Genomic DNA, 16,149 nt, shown 5'->3' on the forward strand with positions numbered 1-16,149 from the left:
ATGGCTGTAGATGTTTGGTAGTGAACAACGGCATTAGTGGTAGTGGTAGAGCGACTTGTCCAGACACTTTATTTCTTTAAAGCCAGCTGTGAGAGACAGCGAGGTGGTTGAGCCGTGTATGACTTAATGTGTGTTGTGTTACCGTTGGTATAATGCACATGCTGCAAGTACTGTAATATATATCATGGGTTTTTTTTACCCATGGTTGTTTTTCCCATCACTACTAAACTTAACTTTGTTAAGCTTTTATTACTGTAATATTTTCTATACCAAGTGTGGCACTATTTTTAACCCACATTACACTTTCAGAAACAATGATGTAAAAGTCTGACAGCTAATTGTATGCCTTTGTTAATACAGTATGTTGAACAAGCGCACATGATTGACTGGCTTGTTTTTAGGTTTCAGGTCATTGGCATCCACTGTATAAGACTGTTCCATTGAGTCGGTCTTGCTGGATATATATGTGCTGTATTGTAAATGGACTGCATTTATATAGCACTTTTCCATCTGCATCAGATGCTCAAAGCGCTTTACAATTATGCCTCACATTCACCCCGATGTCAGGGATGTTGTGACGGTTGTGTCTCATAACCAAGGTTGGGTAGGATTACTTTGAAAGAATACATGTGGATTACATGTATGTATGTACATACATTTGGATTACTTGTAATCTGATTACTTTTGGATTACATTTCAAAGTAATTCTACCCAACCTTGCTCATAACAGTGCTTGATGTTTTTCTGGATGTGCCCTGTGCTCAGGTGCTGGAAAGCTTTAAGATCATGGACTACAGCCTGCTGCTCGGGGTTCACAACATGGATCAGGCAGAGAGGGAGAAGCAGATGGAGGGTTCTCAAAGCAGCAGCGATGAGAAGAGGCCTGTGGCCCAGCAGAAAGCCTTATATTCCACAGCCATGGAGTCCATCCAGGGAGGTGCCGCCTGTGGGGGGTCCATTGACACTGATGACACGTGAGTTTATCCAGAGAAATAAGAATCTTTGACTTGCAATACTCAAGAACGTGTTTTGAGTGAGAGGATGAAAATATCCGCAACATAGCATAGATCAGAAGATGCTGAGCTACAAAATAAAAACTGATTTTGTTAGACTGTTGCAAGTGAGAAAGATATCCCAGCAGACATAAGTGAATACACACAAAACTTACAAAAACATATTAAACCTATGTGTACTGTACAGTATATATCAGGCATGAGAAGTTTCCACAGATCCACGGATTTCTGAGGTTTTCACCTTCATCTGAACCATTTTTTGAGATCAGTGTAAATCCATTGAGAAAATTTTAAGGTGGGTTGAGGTGGGTCCACCGGGAATAGTTTGTCGGCTTTGTTTCTCGCTGGGTCGATCGCTCGAGCCTCTGTTTAAATAAACAGTTTTCTTGTGCTCACTCAACCATTTTAGTCTATTAAAATCCATTTACTTGCGAATGTGAAGCAGATTAGTGTTACCCGCTTACAAAATGTGCAATTTCATCCTAGGTACAGCCAATCAAAACGCATTTAATGAATAACCTTCCTGGATTTCCTGGATGGGCCATCATTAAATTTCTCAACTGTTTTCATCAACTATTTCTGCACAAAGATCACAATATTGGCCTGGAATACAGTGGGGAAAATAAGTATTTGACCCCCTGTCAGTTTTGCAGGTTTTCCCACCTACAAAAAATGGAGAGGTCTGTAATTTTTATTGTAGGTACACTTCAACTGTGAGAGACAGAATCTAAAAAAAAATCCAGAAAATCACATTGTATGATTTTTAAATAATTTTAAAATATTATGTCCACAATAATCAAGAGGAATGGTTAGAGTAGTGTCCGGGAGATCGGCAAAGGTATCAAGAACAGTTTCAAGTGAACTTGACTATAATGAAGTGCTGAGTTGGATGGCACACACTTGAACTCAAACACCACTGTCTGAAATACTTTGAGACAATGGTGCTGAAGAAATTCTGCTTATAATTATCTTTAAAATGTGGATATGAAGGAACTGTGTGGATTACTCCAGGAACTAAACACTGATAAGCTTCTGTTATCACTTAATATCTAAATATACTGATAGATATTTCCTGGATCAGTTTAAAGATCTTAAGGAATTGTTTGAAGATCTGTAAAGCTTTGGTCCCGCCGAATAATAAAATCATGAATAATGAGCCACATATATGAATATTTCACAATTAAACACTGCGTGAGTGTGAATGATTGTGTCAGCGCACCGCATCACAGCGCAGCTCATCTGAACGATTATAATGAGATGTTAAATCTATCATAAACATACATTTACAGCTGCTCCTAAGAAGGAATGAACATGCAACTGTTCTGCCAAGCTATTACAATATAAACATTACAAATAATTACCTTTTAGACTGTTCGAAATGCGTTCTCCATCTCATGCAGCGCACGGGAGAGAGGAAAAAAGTGGCAGTTGAAACGGTCCTCTATGATTCCGGAAGCGATTAGAGGTGTTTTCAACAGGTGTTTTCTGAGAGAAAATGATTAATCCGCTACAAAATAATTATTTTATGTACGCAGCATCCAGCATACAAAGCACAGCATCCAGTGAAACAAAGCAGGTGGGATTGTCATGACGACATGCGTGAGAATCACTCATTTCCCTGGGGTCTCCTCCCAGGTGGACGTGCCTGGAACACTTCCCTAGGGAGGCGCCCAGGGGGCATCCTTACCAGATGCCTGAACCACCTCAGCTGGCTCCTTTCAACACGAAAGAGCAGCGACTCTACTTCGAGCTCCCCACAGATGACCGAGCCTCATGTGCGAGAGTGCAGAGCCAAAATAGCCTGTCCTGTCCTCGTACCCACCAGGTACTCTGATAATGGGCTTCTAATAACCTTGTGCTCACCACTAACATGCCTCTAACATCCTCATTTGTCCTCGTAGTACCTCGTACACAAACTGCCCCACACTGTTTTTTGCTAAATTTAGAACTTCTCAAAATTAGCACCACGCTCAGAGATGAGTCTCGTTAGCCGAATATTCTGCCTCTAAGTGCCGCTATTCTCCCACGTTTGTTGAATAAAGCCTGGGTCCCACCGAATAATGAAGAATGAAGAAGGAGCCACTCATGGATTTTGAGTGATTATTCGAAGAATGACCCACGGTTTCATCTAAAGCCGCGGCCCCACCGAATATTGAAGAAGGAGCCACGAACCCTGTTTTTTTGTTTCGTGAGCTATAGTGGCTCAGAGTGGCTCTTGGAGGCATTATCTTCAGTTAACGAGGCTCCTCTGTGAGAGTGGCGCTAATTTCAAGATGTTCAAAATTTAGCAGCAACAGCGTGGCGCAGTTTGTGTTCGAGTTACTGCGACGGCTTAGAGGCATTTGCGTGGTGCTTACGAGTTTGCAAAAAGTCCATTATCCGTGCGCCTGGCACCTTCGCAGGACCTGAGAGGCTATTTTTGGAACAGCTCTCCTCTTGCGCACACAATTCCACCTGCTCTGTGCGCTGGACTCTATATAAAATAATTATTTTGTAGTGGATTAATCATTTTCTGTCAAACCTTGGATGCTGAAAACACCTCTAATCACTTCTAGAATCAGAGGACTGTTTCATCAGGACGTTTTTTTCCCCTCTCTTTCCTGCTCCATGTGGAATGTATTTTGAACAGCTTAAGGTAATTATTTTTAATGTTTTTTTATAGCTTGATAAAACAGTTCCTAGCTGTAAAAGTGTCTGTATGTTGATGTCTGTTGTATGTAAAAATATGTTGATTTAATATCTTGTTAATGGATCACATGACCTCCGCTGTGTGTGCGCACTGAGGCGAGACCTGAGAGGTTATTTTTGGAGCAGCTCTCTTCCGCACACAATTCCACCTGCTCTGTGCACTGGACTCTATATAAAATAATTATTTTGTAACAGATTAATCATTTTCTGTCAAACCTTGGATGCTGAAAACACCTCTAATCACTTCTGGAATTAATGGATCACATGAGCTCTGCTGTGTGTGCGCACTGAGGCAGTGACTCATCATCACGCTTCAAACGAGCATTTAGGCAGAACACCAGCTCACAAAAGAGTGATATTTCAGTCAATATTGGACGAACACAAAGTTAAAATTTGGGTGACTGCATGAAAGTGGATGTGTGTTTAAAGCCATGGAAGATAATAACTCCAGTGGAGCAGCTAAGAGCAGGAGCTGTGCGGCAACACAGGTGGAGAGCGCGCAAAAGACCGATTTTGAAGACATAACACAAAGTTAAAAGTTGTATCATGATAACTTGTAAGCTGCGGAAGAAATAAAGAAATATATATATATATATATATATATATATATATATATACTGAAAATGATCCACAAGTGTATAGAATAAAACGGCCACCTCATTCTATATGCAGAACGGCACCGCGCGCAAAAGAGCGCTTTTGCAGAAATAAACAGACGAACACAAAGTCAAAAGTGGAATCACGTTGTAAAAATGACTGTGTTTAAAGCCAGGGAAAAAATAAAGCCAGCAAGCCACGGATGGAAAGGAAGCCAGTTAGAAAGAGCACAGAGGCGGCTGTCCATGAAAGGAAGACAGCAGAGCGCGCTCAAAAGAGCGATTTTGAAGACATAACACAAAGTTAAAAGTTGTATCATGGTGACTTGTAAGCTTCGGAAGAAATAAAGATATATATATATATATATATATATATATATATATATATATATATATATATATATATATATATATATATATATATATATATATATATAAAATGATCCACAGGTGTATATAATAAAACAGCCACCTCATTCTATATGCAGAACGGCACCGCGCGCAAAAGAGCGCTTTTGCAGAAATAAACGGACGAACACAAAGTTAAAAGTGGATTCACGTTGTAAAAATGATTGTGTTTAAAGCCAAGGAAAAAATAAAGCCAGCAAGCCACGGATGTAAAGGAAGCCACTTAGAAAGAGCACAGAGGCAGCTGTCCATGAAAGGACAACCAACGCGCGCGCAAAAGAGCGATTTTGCAGAAATAAACGGACAAACATAAAGTTTTGTGTGTTTAAAGCTGCAGAAGAAAAGCCAGAGAGCCGCGGAGCCAGCGAGGAGCACAGAGGCGGCTCTCCAGGAACCCATGGTTCAGGTCTAGCTGGTTTGGTGCATTACAGGTGGACAGCAGCCTGGCACACAGCGCACAACTGTGGAACTGTGCTGGAGTGTCTATTTTTGGACTGTGTTAAAAAAAAAAAAGAAGGGACATCTTTAAATGCTGCTGTGAATCTGTGAATTGAAAACCCACACTTTAAAGGGACCAGGTGTGGGAGGGCTGGAGGTTTAGACTAAACTCATGCCTAAACGTGCGCCAACATGGCGTTATCATGGCGCTATCATGGCACTACGTGGCTTACTGTGGCTGATGCGAGCCATTCGAGGCTGTAATGACAGGTCGGTCGTGGCTCACTAGAGACTGCTACGTGGCACATGCGGGGTACAGAGAGGCACATAGTGGCACCTTCATAGTGGATACGTGATAGATCAAAACGTGGGTCATTCTTCGAATAATCACCCCACACCCATGCGTGGCTCCTTCTTCAGCCTTCATTATTCGGTGGGACCGAGGTTTTACACGTATCCACTACTAAGGTGCTTCTCTGTACCCTGCATGTGCCACGTAGAAGCCATGACCGACAGGTCATTAGAGCCTTGAATGGCTCGTATCAGCCACGCTAAGCTACGCTAAGCCATGCTAAGCCACGTATGAGCCACGCAGTGCTGTGTAGCGTGATGTTATCAAGCTATAAAAAACATTAAAAATAGTTACCTTAAGCTGTTCAAAATACGAGGTCTGTTAGAAAACTATCCGACCTTTTTGTTTTTTGCAAAAACTATATGGATTTGAATCATGTGCGCTTGCATCAGCCAAGCTTGAACCTTCGTGCGCATGTGTGAGTTTTTTCACACCTGTCAGTTGCGTCTGTGAGCCTGTGAGCACGCTTTGAGTGAGCAGTGGTCCAGCCCCCTCATCGGATTTTTATTGTGAGGAAAATGTCTGAACGATTTGGAGCTTTGCTGCATCAAATTTTTCCAGAAACTGTGAGAGACAGCCAGGTGGAAACCATTCGGAAGATTCAGACGGCTTTCAGGGACGATTCTATGGGGATCACACAGATTAAGGAGTGTTACAACCGGTTTAAAGACGGCGCACAATGGCGGAGGGCGCGCCGCACTCCGAGCGGCGATCAACAGGCTGAAACGACCAGATCATTTCCAAACTGAACACTGTGTTGATCCGGGACGTAGTCTAACTACTACAGAAATGTCAGAAGAGGTGGACATACCACTTTTTTGGCACATTCCACTGTTACAGGAGTTTTTGTCATGGAAAAAGGAGCGGAGGAATTCGCCACGGAGCCGCTAATGGCGCGGGACAAAAGCACCTCCGTGTTGGTCTCACAGGACATGTTGTAACACGCCCAACTCTTGCACCATTTGGAATATTCAGACGGCTTTCGGTGGCTTTTCAGTCGTGTGACTATCTGAGAAATTGTGGACGAGCTGGACATGCCACAACATGTCCTGTGAGGCTTCATCACGGCGTTGCTTTTTGTCTCACGCCATTGGCGGCTCCATCCCGACGCGCGAATTCTCTGCACGTCTTTTCATGACAAAAACTCCCGTAACCGTGGAATGTGCCGAAAAAGTGGTATGTCCACCTCTTCTGCCATTTCTGTAACAGTCAGACGACGTCCCGGATCAACACAGCGTTCAGTTTGGAAATGATCTGGTCGTTACAGCCTGTCGATCACCGCTCGGAGCGCGGCGCGCCCTCCGCCATTGTGCGCCGTCTTTAAACCAGTTGTAACACTCCTTAATCTGTGTGATCCCCATAGAATCGTCCCTGAAAGCCGTCTGAATCTTCCGAATGGTTTCCACCTGGCTGTCTCTCACAGTTTCTGGAAAAATTTGATGAAGCGTGCTCACAGGTGAATGACACAACTGACAGGCGTGAAAAAACTCAAGCATGCGCACGAAGGTTCAAGCTTGGCTGATGCAAGCGCACATGATTCAAATCCATATAGTTTTTGCAAAAAATAAAAAGGTTGGATAGTTTTCTAACAGACCTCGTATATTCCACATGGAGCAGGAAAGAGAGGGAAAAAAAAGCGTCCAGATGAAACAGTCCTCTGTGATTCCAGAAGTGATTAGAGGTGTTTTCAGAATCCAAGGTTTGGCAGAAAATGATTAGATTATTTATATAGAGTCCAGCGCACAGAGCAGGTGGAATTGTGTGCGCAAGAGGAGAGCCGCTCCAAAAATAGCCTCTCAGGTCCTGCGTAACTGCCAGACGCTCGGATAATGGGCTTTTAGCAGACTCGTAAGCACCACGCAAATGCTTCTAAGCCGTCGCAGTAACTCGTACACAAATTGCGCCACGCTGTTGTTGCTAAATTTTGAACTTCTTGAAATTAGCGCCACGCTCAGAGAGGAGCCTTGTTAACTGAAGATAATGCCTCTAAGAGCCACTCAGAGCCACGAAACTCCCACGATAGTTGAAGAAACCCTCTCGTAGCAAAGAAAACATGCTGCGTGGCTCCTTCTTCATCCTTCATTATTCGGTGGGACCCAGGCTTAACTCAACTCGTACCAAAAAAACATGCTATGTGGCTCATTATTCATCGTTCATTCGGTGGGACCAGGGCTTAATTTTTGCAGTTGGACAAATTTTGAGTTGAATTCCTGTGAGTAAACATTGTCTGAGCAGCTGTTCATTTTAAGTGATGTCGGTTGCCTGCACTGATATGTAAATATCCCATGGTGAGTACTGAGAAAGGAATGTTTATTAAAGTACAGTTAATAAATCAGAGAAATATGGACCAGTCTTACTTGGTTATCTCTCATGAGGTGAGAAATCATCCAATCTTTCACTGTATCTCATCAACAAAGCCTAGTACCTACCTACATTAGCAAAAATATTTCCTGAAATCTCTAGAAATGAGTACCTTAAATAGAATGGACTGCATTTATATAGCGCTTTTCTGTCTGGATCAGTCCCTCAAAGCGCTTCACAATTATACCGCACATTCACCCATTCACACAAACACACTCACACCCCGATGTCAGGGTGCTGCCATGCAAGGCACTCAATACACACCGGGAGCAACTTGGGGATTAAGGACCTTACCCAAGGGCCCTTAGTGATTTTCCAGTCAGGCTGGGGTTTGAACCAAGGATCCTCTGGTCTCAAGCCCAACACTTTAACCACTAGACCATCACCTCCCCAAACCAGTGAAAGTCCTAAAAATTAATACTAAGGATTTCCCTCAAAATCACTGAAAAATGCTCAAATTTCAGATGCATCAGGGAGCTTTGCCCCCGGGGCGTTGCTCATGGACCCCACCTGGGACCTAGGGAGGTCCCCCAGGATTTTTCTAAATTTTTCTTCAGATGCCATTCTCATGCCTAGTATATAAGTAGGCCTACGACTGGCCCATAACAACACAACAACAAACAAACCAAATAATACAAATAATTCGAGTTGGAAAAGTTAGTCTCTACCTTATGCTGCATTTACACATAACGACGACAAGTCACGAATGCCACGAAGTACACATTCTTGGCCGCTGATCATGAATATGATGATTCGGGGCAGAGGCGTCAGGTATCCTCAGGAACTGCTGCAACCTGTTACCACCCATTACGATTAATGGCACGTGTTGCTGGAGAATTATCAGGAACCATTACGCACGGTCAAGAATAGTGTTCCGCTTTGTTGCGCGGTATTGCGTGTAACAACGCATCGTTAAGTTCTGTCACGTTGTGAACAAGGTGAATTGTCTCCGCACACACACCCATATTCATCCAACCGAATTCAGATCGCTCCAGTTTTTCAGAAGAACTTTGTGACTGCATGCGTATTTGGGCTCTGTGCCATGGAGTGGTGCAGAGAGGAGGAGGAGGAAGACAGAGCCAGATGTGTGGCTTCATGCGGCTCTCGTCTCACGCATTTTCCCAAACATGAGGCACATTGAGCAGGTGGAACACCTGCAGGAGCGTGCTGAAGAGCACTGAAATTAGTCTTTTAGCCGACTTGGTGTCAGCAATCAAACTGAATGGGGTGCAGCAGGGTTTAATTGTGCGCGCGCTTCTTCCTCCGCCGGACTGGAGGACGTGCAGAGATGTCTGGCTGCACGTGAGTCTCCTCTCGCTCCTCTGGTTCCTCTGGCTCAGACTCGTTCTCCCGCTCATCGGTTACAACAGCAGGTGGAACACCTGCAGGAGCATCCTGAGGAGCTTCAGCAGGAACTGTGGAACGACACTTGGAGCCGAGTTTAATTGTGCGCACGTGACAGAAAACTGATTCGTCGTGGTGCGCAGTGAAATGTGACGCCGCGTTACAAGTCGTGTCAAAACTTGACAGTTTCTGTGTCACTTCGTAATAACGCGTGACAGTTTGGGCTCCAAGAAGCATCACAGGAACCACTACGAACGTTGTCACATTCTATTAAGGATCACATCATCAAGACGGATCAACACGCTCAGTTGCGACCTCCACGACGTGAGATGAAATGAGGGTGGTGTGTGACATTCGTGGAAGATTTTTTGACAGGCAAAAACATGCTCCACGAATATCAAGAATATCACGCATCAACATGCACTATTAAGAAACCTATTCAGATGCCTTAAGTCACATTAAGAATGTCAGGAATGTGTCACGAATGACAGAAAAATGACATTCGTAACACATCTTGGTTGTGTGTAAACGCACCTTTAGCAGGACCTCTGGCACTGAGAGGAGGAAGCTAGTCTCCCAAAGTCACAAATGTGTTGATCCAAAAAGTGCAGTCAAATTCTGTGCAGTTTGTCTGAGGTTGGGGTACTTCTCTTTCTGTATTAGATTCCAGAATTGCACATTCATGTCTGGATTTGAGCTCAGTGTCATTTTTCAGTGTGAGGATCTCGTTCGCAATAGCACAGCTATCTAAGTTGAAGAGTGATGCCACTTTGGACGTTACACAATCCACATCTGTATTTTCCACAAATGGAAAACAGAGAAAACTGACAACAGGCTCAGTCGATGCAAAGTCAGTGAAACACAGTCTTATTGTCTCTCCTTCAGGGTCACCCATTCGATCATGGCTGTGCCCTCCCTGAATTTGTTATATGGTGTCATGATAGCTTCCTCAATTTAAATGTGTTAAAAACTCAGGAAATTATTATAGATTTCAGAAAATCCATTGTTGTTGCAAAATCCAGCAGTATTCAAGGTAAAGAGGTACAAATTTTGCAAACATATAAGTATTTGGGCACCGTGTTTGACTCGCAACTCAAAATCAGTAATTTCACAGACAGCATTGTAAAGCAGGCAAACCAAAGAATCCTCTTGTTGAGGAAACTCAGTTCCTTCTTTGTCAGTAGGAATATCTAATGTACCTTTTATCAAACATTTATTGAGAGTCTTTTAACATTTTCTGCTGGTTTTATGGTCTTTCTGCAAAAAACAAGAAGTGTCTTAATGACATCATCAGGGTGTGCTCTGAAATTACTGGTGTCCAACTTACGGACCTCTGCTCTCTGGAAAACACAGGTGGTCCACAAAATATTATCAGAACCTGATCATTTACTTGGCAGTGAATTTGTATCTATGCCATCAGGTCGGCGGCATTATGTGCTGAATTAGAAAACAAACCATTATGCAAATTATTTTATTCCTACGGCCATAAGGTTGCTAAATGCACAAGTGCAGAGATGAATTGTAAATGATTTTGCATGTGCTGTCACTGGATGTGATTATTGTTGATGTGATAATGTTTGATTGTAGATGTTAATGGTTTGTTTATTTATTTCTTTATCTCTTTTATCATATTTATTCTGTAATTATGGACGGGCTGACTGAATCGTAACGTGCACTCTCAAGCTCTGCACAATCTTTGCCCTGATGCTTAAGTTCTGTGTCCATGTGTGGAAAGTTTGGCAGATCACACTGTTGCAGCCTGCTTGAAAACAGGTTTAACATAATGTGTTTACTCAGCCAATCATGTTGATGATGTGTTTGTCCTTACCCTGCAGCTCTAAATTCAAGTTATTGAGCTTGTCAGTCACACTCTAAACCCAAATGTTCAAATTAATTAAAAAGGTTAAGTAGTGTAAACTCAAAGTTTTAAGAAAAGATGTGACTTACTTAAATATTTCAAGTTTGTGTAACATGTTCTTGATTTTTGTGTAATTTAAACTCAAATTTTGATTGACAAAATTTCAAAGTATAAGTTAAGCACAACTTAAAATAATTAAGTAATTACATATGAAAATATTTGAGTTGACTTAGTGAACACTTTAGCAGCGGTGGTGGCCAAGTGGTTCGTGCACTTGGTTTTGGTGCATAAGGTTCCTGGTTCATTCCCCACCCCTGCCACATTTCTCTATGTAATGTGGAGTTGCATCAGGAAGGGGATCTGGTGTAAAACTTGTGTCAGCTCAACATGCAGATCCACCTCAGAGCTGCCCTGGTGACCCTGAGTGCAAAGCAAGGGAGTAGCTGAAGGGACTTACACTTTAATTTGATTGTAATCATGAGGTACAGATAGCACATAATCAAAACCTTTAAGTTCTGGGAACAATTTACTTTAAGTTTATGAACTCAGAACTATTGTGGCAACTGATAGTTTTGAGTTCTGCCAGCTTGTTTGGGTTTACAGTGCAGATTGGTAAGAATTCTTTAATTTCATGAAACAATTCAGAAAACCGTTCCAGAAATTTACCTCCGCTGAGCCACCTAACATCTGTGTGCAGCAGCAGATCTGTGTGTTCTGCACCTATCTCCTCCAGCTGCGCTAGGAATAATCACCTCTGCAGACTCCTGGCCTAAACAGAACACACAATCTTGTTAGCCACATCCATCACACCTTCCATATTTGAAATCTTCCTACACAACCCTTGCTGGGAAATCCGGGAAATATTCACACTGCTTGCACAATCCGATGAGCCCAGCAGTATGTCCAGCCATCGCTGGAGCCTCTTCAGTTGTAATGGAGACGAGTTTGAAGAGGGGCAACTAGATCTTATTAAAGAATTCCATAAAAACTTTCAAAGGCAAAATGGTCAGCAGCTCTTCTTTTACCTTCATGTCATCAAAAACCATTCTGATAAAAAACATAGCTGAGTCACATCCACAGCATCAGTGGATTCATTGAATTGGAGAGCAAAACAATCACATGTCAGAATCATTCCTCAGTTGCTGTTCAACATCCTCCTCCATTCCCTCGCATCGGCGTGTAGCAGAATTTCCTGATAGCTGAATATCCACTTAAGACATCAGCATGGGTAAAATGAGCTTTCTGCTCAATGCAGGTCTGCTTTAAATCAGCTGACTTGATATTGATGATGTATCTTGTTCTTTTAGGATGGGAGGAATCCCAGCCATCAGTGGAAAGGGAGAAAGACTTCTTCTCTTCATCGGAATCATTGACATATTGCAGTCTTACAGGTAAACATGATTATTAATAGTCGGATCTCTCAGAACATGCCAGGATTTCAGGACTCATGCTTATGTTTTCCTCATAATCCCAAAAAGGGAGAGAGTGAGATTGTCATTTATGGGTGATTCTTTAACTACGGGCACTATTGGCCTTGTAAATGTAATTTCCACCACACCATTGTCTTACAATATAAAGCGCCTTGGGGCAACTGTTTGTTGTGATTTGGCGCTATATACATGTGCTCTGATGTCACTGTTTATCTCCATAGAAACTACCCAAACAATCTTTCATACAAACTGTTTAAAGGGACATTACAGTGTTGTGGTGGAAATTACGGCAATAGTGTGGGACAACTACATTTTGTTTAAAAAAATCACAACAGTTGTATGACATTGAATACCCCAATTATGTTTTGATTATTTTACTGATATTTTATTCAGAGATATTTTAAAACATTAGAAAAAATGTTTTTTTACCATTCATTTTTATCATTGAAGATCAAAAGTCTGGGTGCACAGAACGGCAATATTTGCATATAATGATGCTGAAAAAAGGTGAAAAAGTCATCATAGACTACTAGAACAAATTTCTTAAAACACTTTCATTGTAACGATAACTATAAAAGTGTGAAATTTCCCCTTTTTTCTGTTTTTCATACAATATGATCAAAGGACATAATAAGTGCCCGTAGTCTAAGAATCACCTTTATATTGCACAATCAAATTTTTGGGGTTTTGTGGATGTGTGGAACATTATGTCAAACTGCTTCTTGTTGATTCTACAGACTAATCAAGAAACTTGAGCACACATGGAAAGCTTTGGTTCATGATGGGGTGAGTTTTTAAAAACACTGTCTATGAGGCATTTTTTTGATATACTCATATAAAGTGCTGATGCTTTTAATAAACAATAGGCCAATATAGAAGTAATCCCTTGATGTGGTATTATCACCTTATCCTCTACACTTGTTTTGGAGCCAAAATCAGACTCAGCAGCCAGGTGTTGACTATAAAACACGTTTTTTTTTGTTGACAGTAAAAATGATGGCAACAGGATTTCAGTCCATTCTCAGCAAATATTGTTCAAAGCACTAAATTCAGCAAGCAGAGGTCAAACAATAAGTGTCCAGACTGTGTAACAGACAGAATGGAGAAAATGGTTAGAAGGTTTAAGAAGTGAGCACGACGACTATAATCTGGAAGGCCAGCGACAGACTCAGGATTTGGGATGGGTATTGATAAGATTTTAATCGATATCGACACCATTATCAATTCTGCTTATCAATCCGATTCCTTATCGATTTCCTTATTGATACCTCTTGTGAATTTTCTGTGTACTAAAAGTAGGCTTTACAGGTTTTCTATGTCAACAACATTTTATTGAGTCTTAAAGTAAATAAATACGAAATTGGTCACTGGATCCTTAAAGCTTGGACATAAATAAACTCTACATGGTGGATCCTTGATATCTGGGTATAAATAGAAATAAACAAAATCTGTAGTTTTTGTCAAAAGCATTCCTTTCGGACATTATTGGCATGAATGTCTGAACTGAGCTCTTGCAGCTGGGTGTGCTGCACGTCAGGATGTAATTTATAAAGAATGCAGCACGTCTCATTTTGGGAGATAAAACAAAACATTTTAGTGGATTGTTGTTTCTTGTATTACAGCGTTTGGAAAGCAGTGTCATTTGATTTAAAGCGTCAATTTGTTTTGAAGTTATTAATTCAGACCGGACTCTGTCTCGGCAGAGAGCAGCACAGTGTTTGGAGCTGTGCCAACGCAACGGAGGACGATTCTCGTTTCTTGACTGCAACAAGACAAGAGTCCCAGTTAGTTACTTTAATCCACACAAAAGTGACTCAAGATGTTTTAATGGCTTTGAGAGGGGTTAAGAAGCTGACTTTCTGCTTCTGAAGAGCAGCCAATCAAAGAACCAAAGAGCCAGCGGATCGAAGCATTGCTTCATTGGTTCAAGCTTCAGCGTGGATCGCGCTGCAGAAGCGGTTGATAACAGACCCGCTGCAGGGTCTGTTATCAACGTAGAGAAATAATCACTTTCCTGACAAACACCCTCAAAAACACCGGCTGCTCTGAAGGACCGATAAGGGAATTGTTAAGCAAAAAGGCTATTGATATCGGTGGATCAAATTATTTCTTAACAATACCCGAAAAGAACCAGTTCTCGATACCCAGCCCTACTCAGGATTGACAGGTGAAGTAACGTGTACCTGAAAAGACAGGATATATGAATGGATTGCGGTGGGCGAAAAACAATACCAGAAAAACAGAATGGAATGATATATGGTGGAACAGGTGAAACTGTGTCTCAGATATGTATGATGTGACTCAGAATATATACAGTCTGGTCAGGGGTGAATTGAATCACAACAAAGCCCTGGACTTTTGACTCAGACCAGCTCAACAAACAAAACCTGGGGATATACATCCTCTGTGTACAGTGTTCTATTCAGATAAGGCTGCAACATTTACAGCTCCAGTGTTCTCTGTGTTGAGGAGGAAAGAGCATCTGCATGATAGTTGTCAGTTAATCACACAAACTAACTTTGAGAACTTTGGTTAGTTATTAAAAATATCTTCATGAAACCAGTGCAGAAATCTGAACTAAAGCTAGACAATCTCAGCCTGGAAAAAATTAAATATTGTCCTTTTGGCCTCTGTTCACAGTTTTATGTCTCCAAAATGCACAAAAAAAGAAGTAAGATGATCCCTGGATCCCAGAATACTTGTCACACTTCACAGTGACATAAAGATATTATTCATCCCATACTCTTTAAAATTTAAAGCCTTTTCCCCTAGGCCCATGGTTATACACCTCAGAAAAGGATCTTCTCCAGTCTGTTCTTAAAATAGATTCAGACTCTATTAATCTCTCCTCCCTCTGTTCTCCCTCACTCCTTTCTTCCACATTTTTCACAATGAGATATCCAGAATATGTATGGGATAGAAAGCGATTAACAACCACCTGTCTGTGTGTCACTGTTGCTGATGGTAAAGGGTGCGTTACAGTTTGTACATTTCATGCATTTGGCCCATTTGAGTGAATGCAAAGATACTCCAGTTTACTCATATTTAACACCAGTGGTGCTGATGCAAAAAGGAGCTGCTGCATTGATGTCCTGTCATTTTTGGATAACACACGTTGTAAACCACTTTTACATTCAACCCATCTTTTTTAACAGATGATCTGGGACTTAAATTTAATATACTATACACCTTGTTAAATGTCATGATCATGTCTGACTCCTCACTGCTTTGGTTTGCTGCCCGGTGTTGAAACGCTGTGAGGTGTGGGGATCTGATATGCTGGTTACACACCTGCCACGGCATGTGACATGTTTCTTGAAGGCAATGAACTTTTCCAACATTTTTAAGTCAAACACCGATGCTCCCACAGCAAAAACACTGTTCTTTGCTGTGCTTTGGTTGCACTTTTTGCAATAACTGCAGTGCACAGTTTTGACCATTTTATCATGTCTGAGCCACAAAAATTGAACAAACAATTGTTTGCAAAATGTGGCTGTTGTGTTTGTGGTAGTATCTAGATCAGAGTTCTCTGTCTAAGCTGTCAGGTTAGGATCAGGCATGTTCTTGGAGACAGGGGATATAGGTGGTGGAGTAGATACTGTGTCAGTTGATGGTGGGTCAGTGCTGGGCCTTTTAGTCTGGACACAGGTGTAATAGGCAC

General features: G+C 41.7%; 1 protein-coding gene across 4 annotated transcripts in view; it reads left to right on the forward strand.

Annotated features, from left to right (window-relative positions):
• The window catches only part of pip5k1ca (phosphatidylinositol-4-phosphate 5-kinase, type I, gamma a), a 121,550-nt gene that overhangs the window by 66,910 nt on the left and 38,491 nt on the right, over positions 1 to 16,149 (forward strand). For all 4 annotated transcript variants that reach the window (XM_034180310.1, XM_034180309.1, XM_034180311.1 and 1 more), the window contains 3 exons: positions 766 to 974; positions 12,366 to 12,449; positions 13,226 to 13,274. In XM_034180310.1, the coding sequence (XP_034036201.1) occupies positions 766 to 974; positions 12,366 to 12,449; positions 13,226 to 13,274 (342 nt within the window). The remainder of the gene's footprint in view (positions 1 to 765; positions 975 to 12,365; positions 12,450 to 13,225; positions 13,275 to 16,149) is intronic.

The sequence above is a fragment of the Thalassophryne amazonica genome, chromosome 10, assembly GCF_902500255.1.
Source record: "Thalassophryne amazonica chromosome 10, fThaAma1.1, whole genome shotgun sequence".
Classification (NCBI taxonomy): domain Eukaryota; kingdom Metazoa; phylum Chordata; class Actinopteri; order Batrachoidiformes; family Batrachoididae; genus Thalassophryne; species Thalassophryne amazonica.